At 36.4% G+C, this 27,046-nt stretch overlaps 1 protein-coding gene across 3 annotated transcripts in view; it reads left to right on the top strand.

Annotated features, from left to right (window-relative positions):
• Nucleotides 1-27,046, top strand: part of TRPC6 (transient receptor potential cation channel subfamily C member 6) — a 137,696-nt gene that overhangs the window by 91,203 nt on the left and 19,447 nt on the right. For all 3 annotated transcript variants that reach the window (XM_054440836.2, XM_063671376.1, XM_063671375.1), the window contains 8 exons: nucleotides 2,681-2,863; nucleotides 5,313-5,477; nucleotides 11,215-11,431; nucleotides 17,871-18,104; nucleotides 20,660-20,924; nucleotides 22,101-22,296; nucleotides 23,042-23,245; nucleotides 24,908-24,982. In XM_054440836.2, coding sequence (XP_054296811.1) covers nucleotides 2,681-2,863; nucleotides 5,313-5,477; nucleotides 11,215-11,431; nucleotides 17,871-18,104; nucleotides 20,660-20,924; nucleotides 22,101-22,296; nucleotides 23,042-23,245; nucleotides 24,908-24,982 — 1,539 coding nt within the window. The remainder of the gene's footprint in view (nucleotides 1-2,680; nucleotides 2,864-5,312; nucleotides 5,478-11,214; nucleotides 11,432-17,870; nucleotides 18,105-20,659; nucleotides 20,925-22,100; nucleotides 22,297-23,041; nucleotides 23,246-24,907; nucleotides 24,983-27,046) is intronic.

Below are 27,046 nucleotides of genomic sequence, written 5' to 3'. Positions count from 1 at the left end.
TAAATGCTCACAACCATGCTAAGTCCTTGGCATGCATAATCTCTTTAATACTTATTTAATCTCACTAAGCCTCAATGTTCTTATCTGTAAAATGAGAGTAATAAGAACCCCTACCTCATAGACTGGTTCTAACTTATTAAAGGTCACATGGCTCCTAAGTAGAAGAGTTGGGATTGATTACAGGTATATCCAGCTCTAAACTACCAAGTCGTAACTACTATACTGTAGTATAGTGAACACGGACAAATATGTACCTCTGTATCTAAGACTTTGTCCCCATGGCCCTAACAGACTATTTTATAAAATGGGCAAAGCCGTTTCCTTGTAACACTCTATATAATATCTGCCCAGATGTCTGTTTATAAGTAGTTTGAGCCATTCTCAGCTAGACATTCTCAGGTAAGACACAATTTGCTTTATTAATTTGCTTTTCTGGAATCTTTTTGGACCTGCAGTTTAGCAGATTGTAGCCTGTTTAGCAGTTACTAAACTACATTGATATTCACTTTTGGCATGATTTACAGAAAGGAGCCCAAGTAGGTACCTTACACATACCTAGTATTAAGCTGTTCTCCATACAGACACCCCCCAAATATGGCCTTATTGACTGACATCCAGAATCACATATATTTCTCTTGAACTTTCCAAAGAAATCTTTTCATCCTACAACACACTGGTTTCAGGAAGAGAAGACAACTAACTTTAAATCTGCAGTTCTGGGTTTAAAAGAAAAGTCTGTTATTGAAGCTGTGTGAGAACCTTAGTTTTTTCATGTGCAAAATGGGAACAGTATTTGCCCTGCTTGCCGCCTCCGTTGTTTCAAAAATCAAAGTAGAAAAGTACTCTACAAATAAGAGAGATACAGTGGCATTATTTCAAAGGTAAAAGGCTTGGGGCCAAGCAGATTTAGGTTTAAAGCTTGATTTTGCTGCTTACTAGCTGCATGATTTTGGACATATAATTCAACCTGAGCAATTGTAAAGATTAAATGAGATAACACCATCCACCTGTAATACAACAAGCTCTAGCTCAAGCTTGTCCAACCCACACGCCAAGGACATGTGGGTTGGACATGAGGCCCAGGATGGTTTTGAACACAGTTCAACACAAATTTGTAAATTTTCTAAAAACATTATGAGATTTCTTTGTGAAAATTTTTAAAGTTCATCAGCTATCATTAGTGTTAGTGTATTTTATGTGTGGCCCAAGACAATTCTTCTTCCAATGTGGCCCAGGGAAGCCAAAAGATTGAACACCCCTGCTAATAGGCTTTCTTGATTAGCATTTGGTTATAGGTGGTCTTAGTGTAAGAAAATAGAGGGAGGAAATATTAGAAAAGCATGAATGAAGATGTAAAATGATGCCCTCTAGAAGCATGACATGAGTTTATGGTAATCTGAATGTGACCTGCATGATTTAAGTCTTCCCAATAGAGTATTAGATCATCAGCAACAAACTAGAAAACTACAACAGTGTTTCATTAAACTTTCTTTTCTCTAAAGAAAAGAATCTCAAATTGCAGACTCTATGTCTAGATTTCATCTTTTGACCCTGTGCCTGCCATATAAAGTTCTTCAATTAAAATCTGTTAAATAGACATGTACTTGCTCTTCTCTGGAAACTTTCCAAATGTTCTATGCTTCTCAAGTTTACTAACGCAGTTTACAAGGTCTTCCAAAGACCTATTAAATGTATATTGTATGCCTAACTGACGAAGTTGTGCCCATGAAGGAGATGATCTATGCAAAGTCCTATGATCATGCTGTGGAAAAAGTTGGTTATTTTATATTTCTTCTGAATCAACAGGTGAGTTTGGTCTACCATACTCTTTTTTTTTTTTTTTTTTTTTTAGACAGGGTCTCGCTTTGTTGCCCAGGCTGGAGTGACAGTGGCACGATCACGGATCACTGCAGCCTCAACCTGCCCGGGGTGATCCTCCCATCTCAGCCTCCTGAGTAGCTGGGACTTGACAGCACACACCCCCACTCCTGGCTAATTTTTTCTGTATTTTTTAGAGACAAGGTTTTGCCATGTTGCTCAGGCTGGTCTCCAACTTCTGGGCTCAAGCGATCTGCCCACTTCAGCCTCCCAAAGTGAGGGGATTACAGGCAGGAGCCACCACACCCGGCCAGCATACTCTTTTTTAAATAACTTTGATTATGCTTTAGATAAATTTCCTTTTTGAGGGTATGAAGAAAATCTTCATGTGCTAAAATATTTTAGAGGTCAGCAGAAACTGCAATTGAAATATGATAAATGAACAGTAAAACTAAAAATAGAATGTTTCTGGGCTGGGCATGGTGGCTCACGTCTGTAATCCCAGCACTTTAGGAGGCCGAGGCGGGCGGTTCACGAGGTCAGGAGATCCAGACCATCCTGGCTAACACGGTGAAATCCTGTCTCTACTAAAAATAGAAAAATTAGCTGGGCGTGGTGGCGGGCACCTGTAGTCCCAGCTACTCGGGAGGCTGAGGCAGGAGAATGGCGTGAACCCAGGAGGTGGATCTTGCAGTGAGCCGAGATCACGCCACTTCACTCCAGCCTGGGCAACAGAGCGAGACTCCGTCTCAAAAAAAAAAAAAGAATGTTTGTCTTGAAGTGTAAAATCCCTCAAGTCCCTGAAGCATAGTAAAACGGGGTATTCTCCATTATTGCTTTTGTTTTGCTTTGTCTTTCCTAGAATGACTACAAAAAACTGTCAATGCAGTGCAAAGACTTTGTTGTTGGACTCCTTGATCTGTGCAGAAACACTGAAGAAGTTGAGGCCATTCTGAATGGGGATGTTGAAACGCTCCAGAGTGGTGATCATGGTCGCCCAAATCTCAGCCGTTTAAAACTTGCCATTAAATATGAAGTAAAAAAAGTAAGGTCAGGCATGAAGCCCGTTTACATTATTTTGGTTCTTGTTGGTGCTAAATAAGGATAAAGGGTTGATATTGTTAGATTGAGCTGGGATTTTCTTTTCTTTTCTTTTTTTTTTTTTTTTTGAGACAGAGTCTCACTCTGTCGCCCAGGCTGGAGTGCAGTGGCGCGATCTCGACTCACTGCAAGCTCCGCCTTCTGGGTTCACGCAATTCTCCTGCCTCAGCCTCCCGAGTAGCTGCGACTACAGGTGCCCGCCACCACGCCCGGCTAATTTTTGTATTTTTAGTAGAGAAGGGGTTTCACCATGGTCTCAATCTCCTGACCTCATGATCCGCCCGCCTCGGCCTCCTAAAGTACTGGGATTACAGGCCTGAGCCACTGCGCCCAGTCGGGATTTTGTAATAAACAGTTGCACTGGGCATGATTCTCTAACAAATCATAAGCATCTGTACTAGTTGTGAGGCACTTTACCTACACTAAATGCCAGTCTTTAAAATCTAGGCGTATTTATATAGAATCTTACAGGGATTGCCACTTTCTTACTGGGCTAATGATATAACAATGACTTTATGAATCCAAATTCTAAAACATTTGTTATAAGACAGGAACATCACTATTTGAGACTCAACTCTGATTTCCCATTTGTTGCTGTTTTCCAATAATGCCTTCAATTCACTGCATTAGACTTTCCACCAGCTGCATTTTTATTTGTGAAATATTTTTAGTCTCTCTCTTCAAGCATTGGCCCCATTCTCTACTTTCTTAGATTATGTGAGGTATCTTTTAAAAAGCTGGCCAGGCACAATGGCTCATGCCTGTAATCCCAGCACTTTGGGAGGCTGAGATGGGTGGATAACTTGAGGTCAGCAGTTGGAGACAAGCCTAGGCAACATAGTGAAACCCCGTCTCTACTAAAACTACAAAAATTAGCTGGGTGTGGTGGTGTGCACCTGTAGTCTCAGCTACTTGGGAGGCTGAAGTAGGAGGATCACTTGAACTCTGGAGGCAGAGGTTGCAGTGAGCCAAGATCATGTCCTGCACTCCAGGCTGGGTGACAGAGTGAGACTCTGTCTCAAAATAAATAGATAGATGGATAGATAGATAGATAGCTTTTAAAGGTAGATTTTTCTAATAAAAGTACTATGTGCTTATGGTAAGTTTTCAAATAGTATAAACATGTCTCCTCCCAATTTTTCCAGTTCTGAATGGAGAATAATGAACCATTGTTATGTTTCTATACACAAATTTCTTTCTTGGACAACTTTATATAACAGTCAATAAATGTCCACTTTATCTTTTTAAAGGCTGCATTGTGATTTCATTATATTCACATAATCTGTTTACTATTTAGGGATGTTTATTATAATTTTCAGATTTTTGTTATTAGATTTTTATTTTTTATACAGTAAACATATTTGTTGATATAGCTTGCTTACTTGCATGACTTTTACTTGTAAACAAAAATTCTTAGATGTGGAATTAATATGTCAAATTTTTATTTTTAGGTTTCCAAACATTTGCTAGGTTTCCCTTCAAAGATGGTGTGCCAGTTTCCATACACACCAACAGTGTGTGACAGGGCTTATTTCTTCCACCCACAGTGGAGTGGGTTTTATCCAACTTTACCATTCTGAGTAGATAAACATTCCATCTTGTTTTAGACTCAACTCCATTTTCTACCTACCTCTCAAACTACCTTTGAGGTTAACCACCCTTAAGATTCACTTGTAGTTCTTTTATATAACCTGTCCTTTGTAATATTTTAATATTAATATTAAATATTGTAACTTTTTAATATTCTTTACCAATTTTTATTTTGGGATATTGCTTTTTGTATATTAACTCTGCCATATGTATGGTTCAGTTGTAAAAATAAATACATGAAAATTTAAAGATTCCCTGAAAAAATAAATATTGAAAATTCAAGTCTTCTTAAGTGAAAGAGTTTTTGGCACAAGAATAAAAGGAGACATCAGTAGAATAAAACAGGCAGTCCAGAAACAGATCCATATACAAATGGGAATTTAGTATAAACTGTGTGACATTTTAGGTCAATGCAGGAAAGGTGGTATTTTTAAAAAAGTATTTAGGCAACTGAGTTAATATTGATCTCTTTCTAGATGAAAAAACTATATAATCACAAAAGCCGTATGTAAAATTTAGATTAATCTTTTTATAATATTCAATTAACATTTTTTCTGTGCTTTGAAAGAAAGCTTGTTTGTCATAAAGGAAAAGCTTGATAAATTGAAATCTTCAAATTTATGTAAAACATATTTGAACTTTTTGCCATTTGTTTGTTGCCTGTTAATTTGATGTTTTATGTTTGTTCTTTAATTCTAACAATATATTTCATTGGAAAGCATGGAACTATTAGAACACATGAAAATCGTTTATGCTGAACCTTTCTCTAATCAAACTTAAATATTTTGTCAATTCCCTGCTAGTTTGTAGCTCATCCAAACTGCCAACAGCAACTTCTCTCCATTTGGTATGAGAATCTTTCTGGTTTACGACAGCAGACAATGGCGGTCAAGTTCCTTGTGGTCCTTGCTGTTGCCATTGGACTGCCCTTCCTGGCTCTCATTTACTGGTTTGCTCCATGCAGCAAGGTATGTATGTGAAGCCTGGACCTCTATTATCTACTAGAAGTATGTTTTAACTGGGGAAAAATCTTATCTCCAAAGTGAAAATTTCAGGGAATTATAGTTGGGTTTCAGTAATCTTTATTGTTTTTAACATTACAAAATAATTCCTGTTTGGGTTTAAATAATTTTTATTGCTTTTATTATCATAAAATAATACATGTTCGCTATAGGAAACAAAAAAAATGGAAAAGATAAAATTCACCTGTAATATCACCACTGTTAATGTGTGAAAGGAAACTCAGTAACTACATTAATTTCCTTTTACTCTTTTCTCTATGTACATCTATGCATATACTTTTATATCTCTTAATGAGGTCATAGTACCATTGAGCATATATTTCAAATGACATCCTAAAAGATGAGCACTTTTTCTGTTTCTCCTCTGGCAAAATTTGAGATGAAAGTTTTGTCTTGTATTTATTTTAGCTAATATGACCAGATAAATCTTAAATAAAAGGCAGTCATGTAAATACTAAAGTAATACTTGTTTCAGTAAAGAATATATATTTTTTAGGGGCTAAGTACACCAGAACCTGACAGCAAAAATAGCCTATTTTCTTAGCAAAAGCTGTCTACCCAAGCTTTGGTAAAAATGCTATGTTCAGATGGATCTAGCCTTTCATTAGTGTGACAGGATAGGTTTGAGAAATATTGACCTATCATTCTGTTAACAAGTAGAGAAATTTGTGTCCTGCATTGCTAACAAGCCTGTTCTTCATGTTTTTGAAGCCACATTTCTGGATCTGTTTAACTCTGAGAGGCAGATTGAAATAATTCTGAAGCTTAGTGGCTAAATGTCTTTTCGACTATCTATTAATGTGCTGTGTAGAAAGAACTATCAGTTGGGTTACTTCCAGTGCTTAAACATGGGCATGATTCATTTTCAAACATTCGTAATATGTGGGCACAAACACAAACATCACCATTACTAACATATTGTTTTCTAATTACTTTGTCATATTTTTGGTGTTTTAGCCATATTAGGACTGTTCAAAATGACTCATGCTAGAAAGCTTGTGCAAAGCCTTTTAGACAGTGGAAACATCCTAATTATTTCTAGTGATGATAGGAATTACAGGAAACTGGACATTTTCTCATGAAAGTAAAATCCATCATCATAGATATTTTCCCCTTAAAATATATAAGGCCAAAATTTGGTATCTCAGATTCATAATATAAATGAGGAACATAAAATGAAAATAGTGCTATTTACTAGAAATGACATCTATAGTATAGATTTTCATCTAGAAAGTTGAATTTTTTTCCCTTTTTACTAAAAATGACATTTTGCCTGGAAAAATAATGTGTGTACATGGACATGGAGGGTGGAGTGATAGATTTTGGAGACTTAGAAAGGTGCGGGCTCAGAAGAGGGACAGGTGGTGACAAATTATTTAATGGGTACAGTGCATATTATTTGAGTGACTGGTGTACTAAAAGCCAAGACTTCACCACTATGCAGTATATTAGTGTAACAGAATTGCACTGGTACCCCTTAAATTTAGACAAATACATTTCTAAATTGTCCTCCCTAGAACATGAGTTATATCTATGTAGGTAGTCTCTTTGTTGTTCTTCTCCTTATATTTCCTGAGTCATCTGAGATTTAAACTGAATTAAGATGGGGGGAGTTTTTGAATTATCCCTATTCTCATTCTGTGACCAGTTAAATTATAATCTCTTTCCTAAACTGAATAATTTTCCTTTTCCATAAGCAGTGTGTTCGAAAGCATAATGTATTCCAGAGTGTCTGGTGCTTTGACACAGACTATTTTTGGCAGTCCTTAGAGTTACACATTTCTTAAATTTTGATTGAATTCTAATTAAACTGATTTCCTTTACTATTTCTTCTTCCCTGGCCATATGTCTTTCTGGCATCTGTTTTCCATCCTTGTTTATGAACACTGAGGCAAATAATCAAATTAAAAGGACATTGTCAAGGTATTTTTTTCTCCTATCCAAAACCTATTTTACTGTTTTTATCTTTGAAGCATGATGATAAAATCTATTTTACAGTTTTCCATTTGCAATGAACATAAATATGCTTTACAGGCCACAGGATTTTTTGTGGGAGGGGATTGCTTCAGCTAAATTGGTGCTTTTATTTCAAATATATTTAAAATATTTTGGATTTTCTAATATATCCATGAACATCAATAAGATCAAACTGCAGGCCTATGCACTGGGACTGAGTCCCCATTTCTGTTTAAAGTTGGTTTTGCTATAGGAAACAAAAGTTGGTTTACTTTTTTCCCCATTCCAAAATCCCTTTTGTTTGATCTCTTTCTTCTACTGTAATCCAAATATCAATTGTTTTTGTTCATTACAATAAGAATAGTCATACTGCAATTACAAATCATTTTAGTTTAACCTAGTCTCAACCTTTTTCATTTCTATGTGGTGTTGAGTAGCTAGGTATTTAGTCATCAATAAATACCTAAAAAGAGTATCACATATCATATTTAAAGACAAGTATTTATTTCAATGCTTACCCTCAGTAATTTTCCAGGTACATCAGTTGTTCAATTTCTTCATCTAGCTCTCCTCCTTTACAGTTGTTTTTTGGAAATTTGTCTATATCCCAGAGTACATAGATGGCAAATTTTACCAAAAAGGATAACTCACTTCAATTCCTAAAGTCTAGTGAGAGATGCCAAAATCTCCCTCAGTTTAAAGAGAAATACAGTTCTCAACTTTTGTAAGAAAAATAAAGGCTATGAGGTTTCAAACATGCCCATTTTAGTTTCTAGGCAACCAGCTTTTTGTTTGATTGCTAAAACAAAACAAAACAAGAAAACACCAACAAACAAACCAAGAAATACCCTAAGACTTTTAGTAAGCAGAAGAAGATGGCTAGATTGATACTGCCTTTAGAATAAACTAAAGGAAGAGTAATGTTATGTAAAGGTCAGTAGGCCAGTGGAGAAAGAAGGGAAGCCAGGTAGGGGCCAGGCACACAGATCAGACACCTTGTCCCGAAAACTGAAGATTGACTTTAGAGGTGTTCAGGACAGTTAAACTAAGGTTCCAGAGTTTTCAGATTTGTGGCTCATTCTAATGTAGATAGCTTTATTTCAACTCCATTTTATGTCCCCAACCTTGTGTTTTCTATTTATGTTATTTATTTGGTTCTATTTTAATTTACGCTCTACTGTATGATGTCCTTGAAAGCTGCTTCTTATTCTTCCTGGAACCAGGCAGGTGATAAATAACTTTTTCATGAATTTCACTAACAGTCATTGCCTCTAATCCCAGGTTTCCTCAAACAGTCAAATAAATTGAGAATTTAAAAAAAAATGGTTTAGGATTTATAATGGATTTTCCCATGAGAAAGATATGGATTCTTGCAATACATTTTCACTTGCTTTAATACACGGTTAAAATAAATCATACATAAAACATTATAGAATTAAAGTTTTATGTAAAACATATCATGGAAATATAACATTGATGTTTATTTTTAACTGTTTATATTTAAAAAGAAAAATAGCAAAGGACAATAGGCAGAAGAAAACCAAACTTACTTTTTCTACCATTTGTTTTAATTTTGCCATCGTTTGATTATTTGAGAGTTTGATTTTAAAAGGATCTAAAAAAAAAAAACAAAAAATATTCCTTGAATCAATTCAGTAGGTGATCTTATCTAAGCATTTTTTTACAGTAAGCTTTTACAAAGTAACTTTGGATTGGCTCTGCAATCCTAGAATCTATTGGCTTTAAAGCTCGTGTGTGTGTGTGTGTGTGTGTGTGTGTGTGTATTCTTTGGCCCTCTGTACCTGTGGTATCTGCATCCCTGGATTTAACAAACCGCAGATTGAAAACATTTGAAAAAAATTGTGTCTGTGTTGAACAGGTACAGACTTCTTTTGGCATTATTCTATAAACAGGATATTGAATATTCTCAACACAAAGAAATGATAGATGTTTGAGATGATGGCTATGCTAATTACCCTAATCTAATCACTATATGTTGTATGTATTGACACATCACTATGTTCCCCCCATATATATGTACAAATATATGTCAATTTAAAAGTGTATCTTATAACAAAAATGTACATAGCATTTACATGATGTTACGTATTATAAGTAATGTCGGCATGATTTAAAGTATATGGGAAGATGTGCCTAGGTTATATGTAAATATTATGATTTTATATCAGGAACGTGAGTAGCCTTAGATTTTAGTATCCATGGAAGGACCTGGAATCAATCCCTCATGGATACCTAGGGACAACTGCACACGCCACATGTGAGAGAGAGAAAGGGAGATACAATACAATATCTCCTGATGTTCTGTGTCTGGCCTAACATTCAGAATGTCAAGAGAAGTTAATTGGTTCCAGCTCTAATTTTTATGATTTTGAAAACCATATAGACAAATAAAGGTATGGAAATAGAGAACACTGATTGTGTTCCTTCCATGATAGCATTTATCTTTTCTGACTCTTAAAAGATAATTCCTAATAATTTACATATGTAGGCCTATTGATGAGAAAGTATGAAATTACTCTGTAAACCAAATAGAAGTATTCACTTAGGAACAGGAATGCCTGGGTTCAAGTTTCAGCTCTACCACTTATGAGATATGTGACTTTGAACAAGTTTATTGACCTCACTTCCTCAGTTTCTTCATCCAAAGTGGGCATTTGAATGCACCGGTAGTGGGCATTTGAGTGCACAACTTTTGAATTGTTATAATGATTACAAGTTAACAGTGTAAAGCACTTAAAACAGTGCCAACTAAGTGTTGGTTGTATTTTATTAGTTTGTAAAGTTTTCTGTAATAATAAACTCACTTGAAAAGCAGTTGAAAGCTATGGACCATCTCCTAAAGGGTGGGGGAAACTGCACACACAGCTTAAGTTTTGTTCATTTCAGAGGATGTCCAGACCCCTTAGTCATATCCTAGATCCTCACTCTGCCTAGGTGAAGATCTGTACATCTTAGACAGAAATGAATCTTGTACTATAAAAGGCACACTAGCTTTTATTGTCCCCGTATTTCATATAAAGAATCTGGTTTTCACATAATTTAGGAAATGTGCTCATTGTCACTCAGCTAATGAGGGAATGAAACTGGAACCTGAACCTAAAATGTTGAACTTTAAATCCAGTGTCTTTCCAGGAGATTGTTCCAATACACTGTAGGAACTGCCCTGCTGCCCTTTCCTCAGCTGGGAGTTCTCTTCTTGGTACTCATGACTTTTACTGCATTTACAAGATCACCAAAATAACAACATCCACTCAGGCCTGAATTGCATGCCTGTCAATGAAGCATATGTGAGGACACCCACCAAGGTTCTATACCTTGCAAAGTAGACTCAGTTTCATATTTTCATTGCCACTTCCTCAATACCTCAGACCCACTAAATTAGTTTGCTTTATATGAATAATGCTGATATTATTATGCTCTATATTTTGTCAACAATATTATATATTTTAAGAATTTAAATATCCTTTATTAGAAAAATACATGTATTTAGTTATTAATCAAGAACATCAGCACATGTAGGTGAGGAATGTGAACAAAGTTTTGTAACAGCATAAAGATATTACTCTATCACGAATTACATAAATATAAACAATTATCTCAGGAGATCATTGGAATATGCAGATGTTTATTCTTGCATGTATGTATGTGTGTTTTGCAAAGTGTACAAAACAAAGTTAAGATTTTATTTTGGTGTGTGTTGTGGCAGATGGGGAAGATAATGCGTGGACCATTCATGAAGTTTGTAGCACACGCAGCCTCCTTCACCATTTTTCTGGGACTGCTAGTCATGAATGCAGCTGACAGATTTGAAGGCACAAAACTCCTTCCTAATGAAACCAGCACAGATAATGCAAAACAGCTGTTCAGGATGAAAACATCCTGCTTCTCATGGATGGAGATGCTCATTATATCCTGGGTAATAGGTAAAGACTGATTTTCTGTCATGTTTTCTTTTTGCAGTCTTAGCAGCTGGACTGAATGACACTGATTCTTTCACACATCAGTTACACAAATATATGCAGCACGAGACAATGCACCGCACATCATAATTTTCTTTGTGTTCTTAAAGTACAGTTGCCTTGGGTTCATTATCAGTGCCATAGTCTTCTCACATGCTGTGTGCCTTTTGCATTTCCAAGAAAAACCCAGGAAGAAAACCAACAGGGATGGTGTCAATCACATCCCACCAGTGACACAAAGCTATTATACTATTCATATTTTGAGAGAGAGCTGTGATTTCAAGCTTAAACACAACCACAATTTTACATTGAGATTTGATAGAAATTGAAGCTAACAGCCACTTGCATTTATTGAACATTTATTATGTGCCAAGAATTATTCCAAGCACTTTATATACATCAAATCACATCATTTCTCTGCACCTCAGTTTTCTAATCTATAATGTATAATCACATCTGTTTTATAGGATTTATCTAAGGATCAAGTAACTTTCTTTAGGCCTGTTGGGTGGTAAGTGGAATAGAAGGAATATGGTCTTAGTTGCTATACTATTTGTCTTTAGAATCAATCATACATGTAGCTTGCCATTAAATACAATGCAAACAGGAAAGATATTTCAATTAGATATTTATGAATAAATAAATCCAGTGGCTGTTAAGTGCCTTTGTTAAGTAATGAGGATACTAAAGTGATGAGAGAGTCCCTGTGTTCAAGGAAGTGAAGTCTGGGAGGCAGGTCAGTAAGTAAATCAATAATTAAAATTCAATGTGACAAATGCTATAATTGAGTTATTGGGATATTATGAACATACACAGATTGGGCATCTAAATCTGAGGTGGGATGTGAAGTGGAAGGGGCAAGAAGCCCTTCCTGGGCAGTATCTTCAATTTGGTACTTTCAGGATAAAAGAATGTTAACCAGACCTGTTTGGGAGACAAGGATACTACAAGGCACGGGAACATTAGAGATGTAGGACTATGGCAACACCTGGCACACTCAAAATATGATAAGTTAGGCAGAGAAGGAGCCAAGGTGCATTTATGGATGTGAGTGATGGGAGATAAGGGTGGAGAAATGGCTAGAGGATGCTTTTCAGCAACTGGCGATGTGATCTGATCATGTTTTAGAAAGGTCACAGTGGTTGTGAGATAGAGGGTGGCTTTAAAGAGTCCAGAGGCTGAGACTCAATGGAAGTGCTCCCTGAGAGGAGGATGAGGCCTGGAACTCAGGAGATAGGGGAAAGGACTTGAGAGCACCCTAATAGGTAAACCCCAAACAACTTGGTGATTATTGCACATCAGAAGGGAGAGCTGTGGATTCTGCCTTGGATCAGCAGGTAGTGACTACAGTCTCTAAGAGGGAGAGTACAGAAGGAAGATCATGTCTGGGACTGGAGGAATGAAAAGCTGATAAAATTTAGGTTATGACTGACTTTGAAGTGCCCATGGAATTTCAAGGCGGAAATGTCCATTCAGTAGTAGAAAAGTATGATCCCTGGGAGTATTTGGGTTTTGAATAAAGTTCCAGCAATCCTCAATTCCAGATGGTACTTAAGGCCCTGACTATGCATAAAATCATGTAGGGTTAATATATGCAAGATGTAAAGAAAATTAGGCTCAGAGATTTTCATATAAATCCTTTAATAATCCACAGGCTTCTCCATTCCCTCCCCGCAACATCCCACCTCCCTCTCTAGGGACCTGGAGAAGCATTGACAATCAGTTTTGTATCACTTCTAAGGCAGGTCATGTCTTCTTGGCTTCATGCTGGAGCTTGATGAGATGATCAATCAAAATATTAAGAAGCATTTTTCAAATTACCATAGGAATATTTTAAATTTAATTCAATAGCATTTGAGTTATTCAAAACTTTCAAATCACTTCATTTCCTGAATATGTTTTAGGGAAAAATATGGATAGTGGCATAAAATGTGAATTGTATCACCAAAGTAATGATAAATCTTGGATACAGAAGATGGCTTTGATTTTATTCTACTTCTTTTCTAATTTAATTGATGAGACTAGAAAAAGAAATTATATTTCACTTCTAATATCTGATTTAAAATAAGAATAAACAATCACTTGTGCATGGCCTTTATCTTGTTAAACTAAAAGCCCATGTCTCATAGTTTATATTTATGTGTTAGTATATGTAAGGTAAATAATACCGTGCTTGGCACAATGGACATGTTCAAGAAATTTCAGATAATTACAATTATTATTCAACTTTTCACTAAGCATTTATATGTCACTTTTACATAGAAGTGCTATTTTCCTATCAGGCAAAACACGACTGTTTTAGGACAAGATTAAACTTTGAAAAATTAAATTTTCTGTAAGGGGTAAAGGATTTTAAAAATTAAATTTTATATAAAGGGGTATGAAGAGAACGATTTATGGTAAAGAATAAAATGAACATATTATATTTTATATATAAAATATGTATAAACTTGAGAGCACCCTAACAGGTAAACTCCAACCAACTTGGTGATGACTGCACATCAGAAGGGAGGAGCTGTGGGTTCTGCCTTGGACCGGTAGGTAGTGACTGCAGTCTCTAAGAGGGAGAATATAGAAGGAATATCATGCCTGGAACTGGAGGAATGAAAAGCTCTGAAAACAACTAGACTGCATGAGTTCAGTGAGTTATATTTTATATAACACGTTCATTTTATTCTTGACCATAAATTATTCTCCTCATACTAGTCTTAGTTTTATTGATTTTTTATTGTATTTATTTTGAGACGGAGTTTCACACTTGCTGCCCAGGCTGGAGTGCAACGGCGCGATCTCAGCTCACCGCAACCTCCGCCTCCTGGGTTCAAGCAATTTTCCTGCCTTAGCCTCCCGAGTAGCTGGGATTACAGGCATGCACTATCATGCCTGGCTAATTTTGTATTTTTGATAGAGATGGGGTTTCTCCATGTTGGTCCAGCTGGTCTCAAACTTCTGACCTCAGGTGATCTGCCCACCTTGGCCTCCCAAAGTGCTGGGATTACAGGCGTGAGCCACCGTGCCCAGCCGTCTCAGTTTTATTTTAAACTTTATATATATTTTTTCCTTTTTCACTTAGAAACCGAACACAGGAATATTAAATGAGGCTTTAATCAAAAGCATTTTCCTTGTAACTTTTGTCCCACCAGCCTTTGTATTTGACTTCAGAGACTAGCTAACAGTGTTTATTTAAAGGGAAAATAATGAACAACTCAGGATAGCTGACACTTTTGTAGCCTATGTTACATTCCTGGTTCAGTTTCTGACATTGGTATTTATTTTCTTTTTTGAAGTTATTCTTGAAAGAAAGTTGTTGTACTTTCTGGAAATGTTAATAAGAAGTGGCCTACTTAGATGAGATGTTGGGTGTGTTATCTGGGCTTGAGGGAGAGGATGACACTATTAGTCACAAAGCAAATTTATCTAATTTTTAGTTGACAAAAAGTTGAAAGGCTAAATGACAAAACTGATGTGTTAGGAGATGTTGACAAGGCATAACAGTGAGCTCAAATCAATGAGAGGACATGTAGCAGGAACACAGGGAGGAGGACGTGCTTGAAGACACTGGTGAAAAGGGCCTTAGGAGCACTTGTCACTTAATGGCCAGTCTGAGCTGCTGAGAAAGCAGATGCGGTCCTGGGCTGACTCTTCAACAGAAGGAAAGGATGGCAGTCGAGGGCAGTAATTACCCAATGGCGAGACAACATCTGCAGGCCCCGGGTCCCATGCAGCCAACTGGCAAACTAAGGAGCGTTTCAAGCACAGCAGTTAGTTAGGAGAGTGAGTGGTTTTCAGAACAGCACTTGAGGGGGCTGGGAAAGCTTACCCTAGAGGGTGAGGCATGGGGTAAGACCCAGTGGAATCTGAGGCTTGTTTATTCAGAGGGGCCCATTTAGAGAAAAAGAAGACAAAGTGAGGACTTAGCAGGAGCCTGGGCAAGTAAAGGCATCTTGAAGCTTCAGTTTCATGGTTAACCTGCCTCTGCTAGAGAAAAACAGATTTATTGAGCACACAGGTGGGTTTTTTTGGTTGTTTTTTGTAAAAAGAAATTTGAAGGCAGAGGGAGCTGACTCATTTGCTACCTCTCTAGAGAGCAAAAATAGAACCACTGCATCCACGTTGAAGGAATATTCTGAAAATTCAACAGTGGCATGAGCAGCCTTCAGAATTAGTTAAGCACCTTATCGCAAGATCTATATGAGCAGAGGCTTGATCCCTGTGAAGTCTCCTGCTTGGGGCGAGCTTGGACTTGATGTGGGATTTCAAACTCTCCTTGGCAGCTCTCAGGGGTCCTCAGGACAAATGAGACAGGAACTTTTCCTTCAAGCAGAATAGCTCACTTGTTTTAGTTTTTAAGCTTCAGGAAGACATCATTTGTGCCAAGAATTCTATTTCTTAAAGAGAGAAAGAGAAAAGAAAATGGAAAAGTGGGAGGAACAAGAGGAGGGGAAGCTTTGAAAACAACTAGACTGCATGAGTTCAAATGTCCCTTTAGTCCCCACGCTTGTTACTCTGAACCATCCGCATCTCCTAGTGAGGCTGACAGGAACCCGGGGAACACAGTAGGGGGAATAAAACTGCCATATTTCCTGTTACAAATTTGATCCCCCAGATTATATATGAATTCAATCCTAGTCCCCTCTTAACTTGAAACAACTCAAAATAAGTAATGAAGTCTTCTCTTAAATCCATGTCCTCTATGCTGCATTTAATGCTGGCTTTAAGAAAAGGCACATGATGTGCTCTTGGAAATTAGAGATGGGGCATTTCCTTAATCCCCACAGGGCTCTGCAGCTATTCACACAGCAGGTTCTGTGATTGATTGACATTTAGGACAAATGTGAGAATTTGAGGCAGGTGGTTGCTGAGGGTAAGAGGAGAAGATTAATTTCAACTCGAGGCTGTGAAGGACTTCTTGATGGAGGCAAGTTTTGATCGGTTGTTGGAGTTTGGGTTGTATTTCTCCAGATGGCTCCAGTAGGAGGCAGGATGTCAGAGTAGAGTAGAGTATCTTAATAGTTCGAGACCAGCAACTTCTTTTTAATTAAAAAGTGGGATTCTTCAAATTAAGAAAAAAATACATGTGCCAATCATGGAAAATTTTAAATAGTAAGCACTCAATAAATGTTAGTCATAATTTTTTCCGAGTGCCAGACACTGAGCTGTGTATTTCACATGAACTATTTTATTTAAGGCTCATAACAATCCAATGAAGTGGGAATAAACCAATATCATTCCCATTTTACAAACTGAGTTTTAGATAGTTTAAATACCTTATCAAAGACTTCACAGCTGACAAATGGAAGAACAAATTCTCGAATCCATGGTAGCCTGATCTCAAATCCAGTGTTCCTAAATGCTACATTAAAATTTTGAAGAAATATGCAGTACTATTAATAATTCCACCAGAAAAAGACAACTACTATTAATAAGTTCCTGTCATCTCATCTAGGCCTTCACTGTGCTGGTTTTAAACATAAACCATACATCATAACATTTTAAACATTTTTACTTAGCATTACAATATAAAGATTTTTCCAGTGTATGTTAGTCCGGGTCCTCCAAGAAGCAGGCACAAAGATTAAATGTTCAACAGGTTTATTAAGGGAAATGGGAATTCTATTAAGGAACATTTCTTGTGAGAGGAAATGGCAAGAGAGCTAAGAAAGGTCTCAAAGGCTCTCAGGCAGGGATACAAGTCAAACCCCAAGGGACAGAGAGCAGGCAGGAAGGTTGGGTAGAAGCATCCTAGATCTTTACACAGTCTAAGGAAAGGTTGGCAAGGCTGTCATGAAATCTTTGAGCCAAAGTCAGCCATGAGAGGAGTCCCATGTCTCTTAAGAAGGGGCACCCTCAGTAATTGGCTGAGAGCAGCCACGGGGAGACACGGCCTTGGACAAAAGTGGCAGTTGTTTTCAGAAGGCAGTAGGTGAGGCCTGTGATCAATCAAATTCCTATATTTGGATGTCACTGAGACACATTCTCATGGTCACTGTCCCATGGTAATTAATAAAATATCATATCAAATGGCTTCATAATACTCCATCTGTGGAAGTCCCACTTCCATTTTACTTCTATTTTGAGTGTGTGGGTATGTTTGGGTTATTATAAAGTATCCTACAATAAACATCTTTTAAATATATTTTTATGTGTGGAATTAATTGATCAGTAGGACATTTGTTATTTTAAGGTGTTCAATGAACTTTGTCAAATTGCTTTCAGGTATGCACTGATATTTCTGGACTATGATATTTGTGAGGATATGGGAATTATGGTGGGATGGTAGGCTGGGACCAAACTTTGAAGGGTTTTGTAATGTCAGGCTGAGACCTTTCAAACATATTTTGTTTTATAGAACAGCTAAGACTGAATGCAATTGAATTGATATTTTAACCCCTTTCTGATGCAGGCATGATATGGGCTGAATGTAAAGAAATCTGGACTCAAGGCCCCAAGGAATATTTGTTTGAGTTGTGGAATATGCTTGATTTTGGAATGTTAGCAATTTTTGCAGCATCATTCATTGCGAGATTCATGGCATTTTGGCATGCTTCCAAAGCCCAGAGCATCATTGACGCAAATGATACTTTGAAAGACTTGACGAAAGTAACATTGGGAGACAATGTGAAATACTACAATTTGGGTGAGTTTACAGTACAGTCAATATAAATAAAAATGCAGAATTTTCTTGTAAAACAGATGTCAGTAGTAGTTCGGTTACTGCCCAATTCTCATAAAGTTGTTTGTTAGTTTCCAACATCTGTATCTGAAGAATGAGCATCTATATGTGAGGAAGCATGCTTTCCGCTTCTTCTTTTGATTTTTCTACTCGCTGGAAAACTCTCTTAATCACAAGACTCATCTCCCTTTATCTCTTGGATCAATTGGCTAATTATCAAACTTCATTGAGAATACATACATGTCTTATGTCCTGGATTTATTTTTCCCTCTTTTTAAATTAAGAATAGTTCACATTTGATCTATTTCTCTGTATCTCTCTCTCTGTATACATATATGTGTGTGTGTATATACGTGTATGTGTGTATATATGTATATGTGTGTATATATATACACACATACATGTGTATATATGTCTATGTACACACACACGTGTGTGTGTGTATACATATGTGCAATGGACTACTATTCCACCTTTTAAAAGAAGAAAATCCTGTCATTTGTAACAACATGAATGAACTCGGAAGACATGCTGAGTGAAATAAGGCAGGCACAGAAAGACAAATGATATATGATCTTACTTATTTGTGGAATCTAAAAAAAGTCAAACTCAAAGAGGTAGAAGGTAATGGTGGTTGTCAGGAGCTGGGGTAAAGGGCACAAAATGGGGAGATGTTGGTCAAAGGTACAAAGTTTACAAAGGGTACACGGATAGGATAAATAAGTTCTAACTTATTAGTTAGAGCTTATAATAAGGGAGCTTGTAATAAGCTTGTAATAAGGGAGATATACAGTATGGTGGCTAGAGTTAATAATCATGTACTGTACTGTATACTTGAAAATTGCTAAAAGAGTAAATTTTAAATGTTCTTACCACAAAAATGTAAATATTCGAGGTGATGAATATGTTAATTAGCTTAATTTAATCTTTGCACAATGTAGACAGACATATATGAAAACATCAAGTTGTGCACCATAAATATATATAATAAAGTTCACATTTGAGTGCCATTTTCATTTAAGATATATAAAAAGTATTTGAAAACAAAGGAATTGTTGGGATCTCTGAGAGGTTCCCCAATCAATAACACCACTGTTTCCCAACCAGGCTTAGAATTAGTTGAGGAATAAAACAAGAAATTAATATGGAGGCCAGATCATCACCTCTAACACTGATAAAATCCAGGGTGGATGACATAGTTCTATTAGCTCATGGATTCAGTAATAACGAACCCCAGAATTAGGCAGACATATCCTCCAATTTCTAGATAGCAATGGGCCAGGGCAGTCCTCCCCACAAAAAGAGGATGGCAGCAAGTGTCCAATCAAGAGAGATCTTCCATGGAGGACCAGAGAATCCCCAAGAGAGAGAAGGTAATGCCGAGCCAGCTATGTCCAGTTATTCATCCCAGTTTAGCAATCAGATAAGTCGTTCCAGCTTTCCAGGAAGAAAGTGACTAAGGGATGGAAATTGGTTCGGTTATTTACTTAAGGAGACTACCACCTCGTAGAAACCTGGATGGGGAAAATATATTCCCTTTGAATACTCATTTCAAACCCTCTGATAAGAAAGTAGTTAACATTCACTTGCGAGTTTATTGGCAATATCACATAAGGGCTCCATTATTATTATTAATGTTTATTTTAATGTTTAATTTTAAGATTTTTAAAAATGCACTTAATTAAAAAAATCAAAGCTATTTGTGGATAATACTTATATTCAAAGCACTATAAAAAAGGAAACTGCTTTTATTAGTTTCTTGTTATCCTTTCCTAATTCCACTTCTTAGCAAATAAGCAACTACAAATTTGTAATTATGTTTTTCCCCTTTCTTGCACACTGTTTTGTATTTTTCTTCATAATGGTATCTTAACTGCATTTTTGATAACCTGATGTAATAATGCCAGAAAATATCATAAGTGAATAATTGCTAAATTTTATGGTAAAAATAGACTTACTTGAGAGACCAATAAAAGTTACTCCTAATAAATTTAAATGACTACAAATATGCCACAAGCCTAAAATTATATTATAGTGTAATTATAGTTTAAGACTGAATAATAAACGCTACCATTTATTAAGTGCCAGGCACTTGCTAAATGCTGAACATATGTTGACTTATTGAATTCTCACAAAGACAAGAGAGTTAGAAGGGATATTATCTCATTTTCAAAAATGGGGGAACAAAACTAAGAGAAGTAGTTTGCATAAGTTCTTTGTTATACGTGTGTGTGCGTACATATATATACATGAATTTTTACAGATACTGAGTCTATAGTCTGAACTCTTAACTATTATGCTATCCCCTTATGGGAAATTGCTAGCCAACCAGGAGAGTCATGTTCTCAATAAACTAAGAAGCTCAACTATAGCAGACACTTAAGAAGCCCTTTAAGATAGGAGAGTTCCATTCGAAAACTGGATTCTAACGTAACTGTATTTCTTTTGCAGAAAAAGAAGTTACCTAAATAAACAACTTGAAGAAACTCACACAACTCTTTGTCTTTGCTTTTTCCTAGCCAGGATAAAGTGGGACCCCTCTGATCCTCAAATAATATCTGAAGGTCTTTATGCAATTGCTGTAGTTTTAAGTTTCTCTAGGATAGCTTATATTTTACCAGCAAATGAAAGCTTTGGACCTCTGCAGATATCACTTGGAAGAACCGTCAAAGACATCTTCAAGTTCATGGTCATATTCATTATGGTGTTTGTGGCCTTTATGATTGGAATGTTCAATCTCTACTCCTACTACATTGGTGCAAAACAAAATGAAGCCTTCACAACGTATGTGATCTCAGATATTTTGATGATAGTTATTGCAAATTAAATAAATATTAGTTTAACAGTGTTTATGTAAGTCCATGGGATAAATAATGTTTTGGTAAAGACTTCATCTCTAGTTCCTGTTTTGCAAAATGAGGGGATTTTACAAATGAGTTGGAGGGACTCTAAAATGTAGGAAGCTTTCTAATATTAAATAATAACTTACCTTTTTAGAGCCAGGTAAATACCTTGCATGCTTGCCTTTATTATCTCTATTTCACCAAGAGGAAACTGAAATTCACAAAAATTAAGTAATTTGCTGAATATTCCATAGCTGTGTGTGGAACAGCCAGGGTGTAACCCTTGCTTTCTGACTCTAGGGTCTGTTGCTCTAAACTCCCTTACCCTCCTGCTTACAGGGGACTCCTGGGGATGCTAACTATGAAAACAGCTGCTTTCCTAATTGAATTTCTCAGATCTTATCACTGAGTAGATCTGACTTATCAATAGTGGCAAGAGTTTTGACTTATGTTCACCATGGACATGTGTTTTTTTTTTAATAAAGTGTGTTTGGAATAGATTATTTAAATATTAGGTCTTCGGTGTTATAATAAGAAGCAACAACTGAAACATAAGCCTACTATTTTCCGTATTTCTCTAAAATACAGTTTGCCAGGGAAATGAAACCACCTGAGTTAAGCAAATTGGCTTAGCTTTGGTCAATAATTAGGCCTAAAGCATTGAAATTCCTACCTAAGACATGTCAGTGATTTTGGTAACATTGTCTGTTTATATTGTATTTTCCATTAAGATGTATATGATTATTATATACTTCTACTCATATCCAATAGATATCAGGAGGAAACCTAAAAGGATTCTAACAATTCCATTGCCAAAGCTATGGGTTAACTGTTCATATCTGTGGTTATGAAATTATGTTAATAGCACTTATTGAGTGCTTATGTATTTAGATATTGAGCTATGATTATGTACTTCATATGCACAATATTACCCCATCCTTGCAGCAATCCTATTGTAACCATTTTACAGAAAAGAAAAGTGAGCTTCAGAGAAGTGAAGAATTTTTTTTTATACTCACTAATTTGCAGACACTAAACCAACTCACTTTTATTATGGTAATATTGTTATTTATTTATACACTTTCTTATTTCTTTTCTTCTGTTATTTTTTCCCCAGAGTTGAAGAGAGTTTTAAGACACTGTTCTGGGCTATATTTGGACTTTCTGAAGTGAAATCAGTGGTCATCAACTATAACCACAAATTCATTGAAAACATTGGTTACGTTCTTTATGGAGTCTATAATGTTACAATGGTCATTGTTTTGCTAAATATGTTAATTGCCATGATCAACAGTTCATTCCAGGAAATTGAGGTATAATCTCAACACATTTTTATAATTTGTGCCTTCATGTTTTAACTATTCCAAGGGCTAACTCAGCAATGGGGATGAAAGTATGGACTGCTCTTCGCCCTTTGTTCATTCCCTGTTTTATGCACTCGTTTGACCAGTAATCTGGAAAATTTTAACTCTTTGCTTCCAAATGCAACATCAGTAAGGTGTCATGGGGCTGTAAGGCACAAGAAGCAGAAATGCTGATTTGATATTGATTTAATAAAAAACTTTAGAAATACTATATCAGCATGAATTTATATTTTATTCAAAAAATTATTGCTTATGAATACCATCATTCTCCAAGTCTTTTTTGAGTGATATTCAAAATTGACCTTTTCTCAAGTTGAGATTAATAGTGTAAATTTTTATTCCAGAAATCTTGATCTGTGTCCCAAATAAATGAGTGGTATATTTCAGAATGAAAGAGAGAATAATTTTTCATAGCGTTTTTCAGAAAGTAGGAAAATACATTTATATCTATCAGGTATTTATAAACACATGGGAACTTGGAGATTAATAGTCTTGCAAGACTGTCAAAATTTTAGACAAATTTAAGAAAGAATATGTGAATAGAATGTTAACATTTTGAAAAAATCTTGGAACGATCATTGGGGTCTGAGAGTGTTTATAGGCATTGTCCTCCATCTAACCACACAATGTTAAAAGCATCCCAGTAATTCTGTTTATGCATTTCCTTGCTGAACTGTCATGTGTATTTGTATAGGATGATGCTGATGTGGAATGGAAATTTGCAAGGGCCAAACTCTGGTTTTCCTACTTTGAGGAGGGGAGAACACTTCCTGTACCCTTCAATCTGGTGCCAAGTCCAAAGTCCCTGTTTTATCTCTTACTGAAGCTTAAAAAATGGATTTCTGAGCTGTTCCAGGGCCATAAAAAAGGTTTCCAGGAAGATGCAGAGATGAACAAGGTAACTTAGCTTGATAACTTATTGTATTCTTAAATTCTGTGACTGCTGTAACCATTATGCCACATCCCTTTAAAGAGAAGCAGTTCCTGATGACATGTCCATTCATTCCCACATGCAGTCACTTCACACAGCACAGTCCTTTGGCTTGTGTCTGTTCAACATGAGCACACTGGACATTTCCAACTTAAAAGAATGTAAGAAAAATTCATGAAATATAACTAAAATAATATGTTATCTGGAGTGAGTACTGAAAGAAGAGCTATTCTGGGCTGCTTTTTTGCTGTTGTGGCTACATGTCCCTCACTTTTCCTTCAATTTATATAGCCCGGTAAATCGGCAGCAGCTTGTTATGATTGGGGGGCAACTTGATTAACTCTTAGATAACTTCCACATTGAAAAGTTCAGAAATCTGTTGCTCACATGCAATTTGGGAGACCAGGCTTGGCAATAAGTAGTTCAAGAAAGAAAGAGCTAAGGACATTGATTGAAAATAATAATCCCACAAATCGATGCAATCTTTAAAAAAATTAAAAAGATTTAGTGCTTAGATGAGGCAGTAGGGCGATCGCAGCATGTTCAGATATGTTTAGGGAACATGTGGAATTTGTATCTCACTGGAGGTGGAAGATGAGGGCTTATGCTGTGCAAAGATCTCTGCTGAGCATTTAGACTTCTATACTCAGAAGGAGCCCTGAGATACCAGGTGTATCCAGAGGAGGAGGACCAGAATGGGACACATATGGATAAAGTGTCATATGAGGGAGAACTGAAGGAGCTGGCTGTTTCTTCTGAAAAAGGAAGATTGAAAGTGACTAAAAATATCTTTGTAATTTCCATCTTTAATTAGGAAGTACACTTGTTTTTCAAAAATGGGAAGAAAAGCAATGGGTCAAAAATTCAAATAGTTAAATTTTAATTCGATATAAGTGCAAACTTTTAATAAGAAAATCTGCCCAACAGAAGAATGGGCTGCCTTTAGAAGTAGTGAGCCTCCCACCATTGTAAGAAGTCAATAAATGCCAGATGGCTGACGGTGGAAATGTATTGAAGATTTTTCCTTCTTACACTGAGTGGGCGATTGGGCCAAATGATTATAAAGTTTCCTTGCAATAAGATTCTATCATTAAATAAAAGGAAAATGCTGTAATTCCTGCACTGTTTACCATTTACTATTTGGGGTGCTCAAGTAAGTAACACATTCTCTGAGTCCTAGTTTCCTCAACTATAATATGTGAAAAAAATTATATCTACATCCTGAAGATCAACTCAAATAAGTATATAAAAGTGCTTTGAGAATTTTAAAGCTTTCTTTAAATGTAATTATGATTAATTTGTGTAGGAATTTTGGAAAAAATACAATCTATGATATTCTTCCAGAAGTATAACTTACAGAACTCAGTGGATTGAGTGGCAACAATTTCCCTTCCTTTATTTTACTTAATTAAATGAGTGGTTTACAGGTCCGGTTAGAACTGCAACCTGAGGGAATTCAGAGTCCAAAGGAAATGTCTAAGCAAGCACTTGCAAAGGGAGGAACCCCGTAAGAATATGTTTCTCTCATTAAAACTTGTTGGGGAATTAGACGAAATGGCTTTTAAAATACAGAATGAAGAGTGAAATTGGTTATGCAGTTATACTCATTTTACTATCTATCTTTAAAAGATAAATGAAGAAAAGAAACTTGGAATTTTAGGAAGTCATGAAGACCTTTCAAAATTATCTCTTGACAAAAAACAGGTAAGCTTATATTTGAAAATATGAAGTTACACACATGATCGGGCTTATCTTTTCAAAGAAAGGGACAGATGTTCAGAAGCAATTTTAGGAAGCAGAGAACAGACACATTAAATAATTCAACTATTTTAACAATTCTCAACAATTCCATTACTGAGAAGCAGAAGTAAGCTATGTTTGATAAGCAAAAAAGAATAGCATGTATATTTAAGACATATACTAAGCACATACTTATATATACTTATGGTGATGGAATATAAAACCAGTGATCCAGAGAAGGGAATATTAAGAGACGAATCTGTCAGGAACCTGATGTAGGGTATGATTAACTTCACTCTTTGCAGCTCAGGTAGAGAGCAGGCATGGTCCCCAGTGCCTCCTAATTTGTCAATAATCAAGAAGCGATGGAAAAAGGCACTGTGGGACCTTAATGGCTATTGTGGTCGACACCGTGTATAATGAACAATGTACTCTAGAGATCTATCAGCTACTTAACTGAGAGTAGCAAAATCCTCAACGATGAGGACGTTTTCTTTTTTGTGGCCTGTACATAGTAGGAGAACGATAAATGCTTGTTGCTAAAAGGAAATGATAAAGGAATGATTAGGAAAAGGGCAATGTATCAGGTAGGACCTGCATTCAATTACACATAGTAATATAAAATCCAAATCATGGTGGTTTAAACAAGACACTTGTTTTTTCCCTGTCTCATTTAACTCTCCAGATTTAGGCAGTATGGGGCTGTTACCAGGCATGAGTTTCTGTGATTCTCCTGGATTCTTTGTCATAGTCAGATTCAAGAGGACAGCTTTACTTTCAGCTATTATACCCACTTTTCAGGCATGTAGGAGTAAGGGCAAAGGAAAAGTAGGGGATGCTAGCTGAATCTGCCACCACCTTTAGAAGAATCTCCCAACAATTTCTGTTGTTATATCTCATTGACCAGAACTATGATATATGGCCATCCCATGGAACGCAAATGACAGGGATACCATTTTTTTGTTAAGCTGGTTATGTTACCGCCCCCAACAACATAGGAATCCCCTTAAGGCCTATCTGATATCCAACCTCCCAGCTTCCTTTCTAACCATCCCTTCCACTAGCATGTCAACCATTACCCATTACACATCAGAAAACAAAGGAGAGCTTTAGGTAAGGGGAAACCTAAGCCATTAGCCCTCGTTAAGATTAGGAAGTTTGATTGCGAAGAACTTCCAAAGAACAATATCACAGGTGAGAAGGGCTGCAGTGGGAGGTAACGTGGGTGAGAGACCTGTGCATGAATTCTGTGAGCCCTGCCACAGCAGTGGGGCCGCACGGGCTGAGAGTAAGACAACAAGAAGGCAAGTGGAAATCGTCCCTGGTCATCCAAGAGAGTCAGCAGATTAGGGTCATTGCAAATTGGCACATTCTTGCTGTTCAGACAAGTTTTGTTTGGCTTGCCTATCCAGGTGAATCTAGATTGCATTTAAAAATGATTCCAATAAAGGAAATTTAAGAAATGGAAAATAAGGTATATAACAGAGCTACAAAGTCATTTCACTCTAGAAAGGATAGTTTAGTGATTAGGAGGCTAGTGTTTAGGGGTGAACAAGCCATAGGCCTCAGGCCACATTTAGTCTTCAGCCTGTTTTCAGACTAAGAGTTAGAGATTTTTAAAAAATTACATTTCTAAATAGTTGTGAAAAAAATAAAGAAGGATATGTGAGAGAGACCATATGTGGCCCACAAATCCTAAAATATTTATTATCTGGCTCTTTACAGAAGAAGCCTACCACCCATGTTCTCATGATGATGGTTATCATGAATAGAATACATAGGAAACACAGAATTAAGTTCAAATATTTTGTGAGCAATTTCTGCCATTCTAATGCATGCCTGTGTGTGTTGTACTTAGAATGTTGTCTCATTAAGACTCTACTTGTTCACAGGATGTAGGCAGTAATCACACCAACATCCAAATGTTCTTTTGAATATTAAATTACTTAATACCGTAGAGTTCTGACAACAGGGCCTGGCACATAGTGGGTATGTAATAGCTATTTATTATGTTTATTGCTATTACTA

Source organism: Pongo pygmaeus, chromosome 9 (assembly GCF_028885625.2).
Source record: "Pongo pygmaeus isolate AG05252 chromosome 9, NHGRI_mPonPyg2-v2.0_pri, whole genome shotgun sequence".
Classification (NCBI taxonomy): Eukaryota; Metazoa; Chordata; class Mammalia; order Primates; family Hominidae; genus Pongo; species Pongo pygmaeus.
Note: the sequence above shows the minus strand (reverse complement) of the source record. Positions and strands in the feature narration are given on the sequence as shown.